At 41.5% G+C, this 3,276-nt stretch overlaps 1 protein-coding gene across 1 annotated transcript; it reads left to right on the top strand.

The window, feature by feature from the left end:
• The first annotated feature begins 1,821 nt into the window (after positions 1-1,821).
• On the top strand, positions 1,822-2,916 carry LOC131307012 (uncharacterized). Its single transcript, XM_058333440.1, has one exon. The coding sequence runs from the start codon at positions 1,822-1,824 to the stop codon at positions 2,914-2,916; it is 1,095 nt and encodes a 364-aa protein (XP_058189423.1).
• The last annotated feature ends 360 nt before the right edge of the window (positions 2,917-3,276 follow it).

Below are 3,276 nucleotides of genomic sequence, written 5' to 3'. Positions count from 1 at the left end.
TGTGACTAAGTTGGTCTTTTTGTTAACCCTACGTCTCCTATCTAAATCCAAATTAAGAGGTACGAGTTCGGATTCCAAAGACCGACGACCAAGCATGCAAGTTCAATACCCCTCAGGTGTAAAAAAAGGGGTACTCCAGATACAGACACTAATTTGCCAAAATGAAGAACAAACTCACAGTGGGTCAACGAAATCGCTTTTATATCACGGCACCGCTTCTCCACAGTGATCTTTGCTCGTTTTGCCGCCTCGTAACCTGTAGCTAAAAGTACCAAAACTAACAAACAAAATAAAAATAAATAACAATGAACTAAACTAAAAACTAATTAAATTAACGCAACCGTGCAAACTGTCCCCGGCAACGGCGCCAAAATTTGACCGCGTCGTTCCGTGTCAAAAATAAATTTATAAAAGCTTGGAGTTAACTACTACTCCGTAGAATAGTGGTCAAGACCGAGTGTCGATCCGCAGGGACAAATTGGCTAAGTTACTATAATTCGATCAACTTCTAGATTAATTCGGAAAAGTAAAGATTGATTGGTTGAATTGTTTTGAAGAGCTAATTAAACTAAAGAGCAATTTAATTAAAAGATTTAGAAACGATGGAGGAAAATATCTAGGGTTTAGAATCCACCCCAACCGCGTAACAACAAAATGCATAGGTTAAGTTTATTTATTCGAATCAAAAGGGATTATCGCTAGGACTTGCAAATCCTAACAATAATCGTCAAGAAAATAATTGGGTTATTAAAAGGCATAGACTATCCCATAGCACGGACTGTCTCTCAGTAGCACGGTTCGGCCACCTAACGGCACGATCCGTCTTACGAGCATAATCTATCTCAGAACTCCAACCTCAATCAGTGAAAACCATTGCAAAACTAGGTATTTGAAATCTAGAATACAAATACTCAATCGATAGAACGAATTAAAATCAATTCATTCAATTGAAACGAAAAGGATTATGAGTTTTACAATCGATCCGAAAAATAAACCAAAACCCATGCATAAAAGAGGTTACTTGGCGCGAAGTTTCATCTTCTCCCTAGACAAGGGGTTTAGCCGGCCATGGGAATGGGAACCGTAGATGTATGGATTGATGAAATCATGATCGGAATGCTAGAAAATCCACTGATCCGATCGAGAACCCTGTGTTCAAGAAGTGCCGCTGCCCCCGTGCAAGAATTCTTCACGCCTGATCGTCAAAAAGTAAATTTCGCCTGATTACGTCAGAGGAATAAATATCCCCCCGATCAGTAGCATCCTGTATACTTTATAGCGTAGGGTTTTATTAACTTTTAAGCCATGAATTACATGAAGCCCCTTTGGACTCTGAGTAATAATAAATTAATCATGCAACTTTTAGACAATTTGCACTATGACCCCAAGCTTCTTTTAGTCTTCTTACTACTCAACCCAATTTGCACGTTTTCGCACCCATCAATCTTTGAGGCCTGCAAACACCATAAAACACTAAAACGAATCAAGTAATAAGGTAAACGGATAAACAATGCGTAAATTAGAGGGAGTAAATGGGTGCTTTTCAGCACCTATCAGAGGTGCAGGCCGGATCGAAGGCATCCAGGCCGGCATTGAACAAAATAGATAAACAACAGCAAAAGAAGTCGCTTTTTACTTGTTTTCTTGGTCCAATAGTCTTAAAAACAAAATACTAGATAAACAATAGTACTAGTATTATATGGTAGAAGACAAACAAGGAGTCTACAAACACAACTCCCCCTCCCCATTTCATCTCTCCCACCTTGGCCTCTCCCTCCTTCTCTCCCTTATCTCTCCTTCCACTCATCAAAGCCAACCACCATGGACAGAGAACAAGAAGACATGCAATTCCTAGGCCTCTTTGGCATCTACCTAGAGTCCTACAAGATCATCTTCAACTTCAGAAGAACCTTCACCAAGATAACCCTAGCCCTCATCCTCCCCCTCTCCTTCATCTTCCTCGCCCACATCGACGTATCCGAATTCCTCTTCCACAAAATCATCCGCACGGAGAACCAAAGAGACCGATTCCAAGAGGGCTCGTACTGGTACGCTAAGCTCTCCGACGTCCTCACCTTCGAGCTGGCCGCGTTCTGTCTCGTCAAGTTCATCTACTTCACCTTCTTCCTAGTCTTCTCTCTCCTCTCCACCTCCGCGGTGGTCTACACCGTGGCCAGTATCTACACTGGCCGCGACGTGACCTTCAGAAGAGTGATGAGCGTCGTTCCCAAGGTTTGGAAACGGCTCATGGTGACTTTCTTGTGCGCTTTTCTAGCGTTCTTCCTCTACAACGTGGTTGCTGTGCTAACCATAATTGTGCTATTCATAATTGTGCTATTCATGATTATTTTGAGCTTCCCAACTGAGTATATTGACAAAATTGTTCTATTTTTTTCTTTTGTCATCATGATCTTGTACGCCGTGGGGTTTGTGTACATGACCGTGGTCTGGCAGCTAGCGAGCGTGGTATCGGTGTTGGAAGACATGAAAGGGTTCAAGGCCATGAACAAGAGCAGAAACTTGATCAAGGGCAAGATGTGGATTGCCATGGTCATCTTTTTCAAGCTGAATCTCGCTATGATTGGGATACAGATACTTTTCGAGATCGTTGTTGTGATGAGAGGATTGATTGGGATACAGATACTTTTCGAGAGCGTTGTTGTGATGAGAGGATCGTTCGGCATCGCGGGCAGGTTGGGGTTCGGATTCCTGTGCCTGTTGATGCTCTTCAAGGTGTTCTTGTTCGGGCTCGTTATCCAGACGGTGATCTACTTCGTGTGCAAATCGTATCACCATGAGAACATCGACAAGTCGTTGCTGTCAGATCATCTCGAGGTTTATCTGGGCGAGTATGTTCCTCTTAAGTCCATGGATGTTCAGCTTGAAGCCTTGAACAATTCGAAGTGTGATATTTGACTACTACTACTTGTTTTTGTTGGGTATAATTATATGTTTGTATTAATGGTTTTTCTGGATGATTATATGATATCAGTATATGAAATACCAGATTATATACGTAATTAAACTTCTAAAGAAATATGGGTATGTTGCAATGAATACCTAATGGCAGAGTTTTGCTACTTACTTTACATTTGTGGTCTATTATGGACACTGGAGATGAGGTAGTTAATTGAGATGGGAATAGCATTTCTAGACGTTCATTTTTTTTCCCTCTGTTTTAGCAGGTGTCTGTATTTACGCGTACCTCGATTTTTCTTCTTTGCGGTCTGGTCAAAGACATCTCATTCATATCACGACTAGGAACATAAAAAGGTT

The sequence above is a fragment of the Rhododendron vialii genome, chromosome 11a, assembly GCF_030253575.1.
Source record: "Rhododendron vialii isolate Sample 1 chromosome 11a, ASM3025357v1".
Taxonomy (NCBI): domain Eukaryota; kingdom Viridiplantae; phylum Streptophyta; class Magnoliopsida; order Ericales; family Ericaceae; genus Rhododendron; species Rhododendron vialii.
This window is presented reverse-complemented; position numbering and strand designations above follow the sequence as displayed.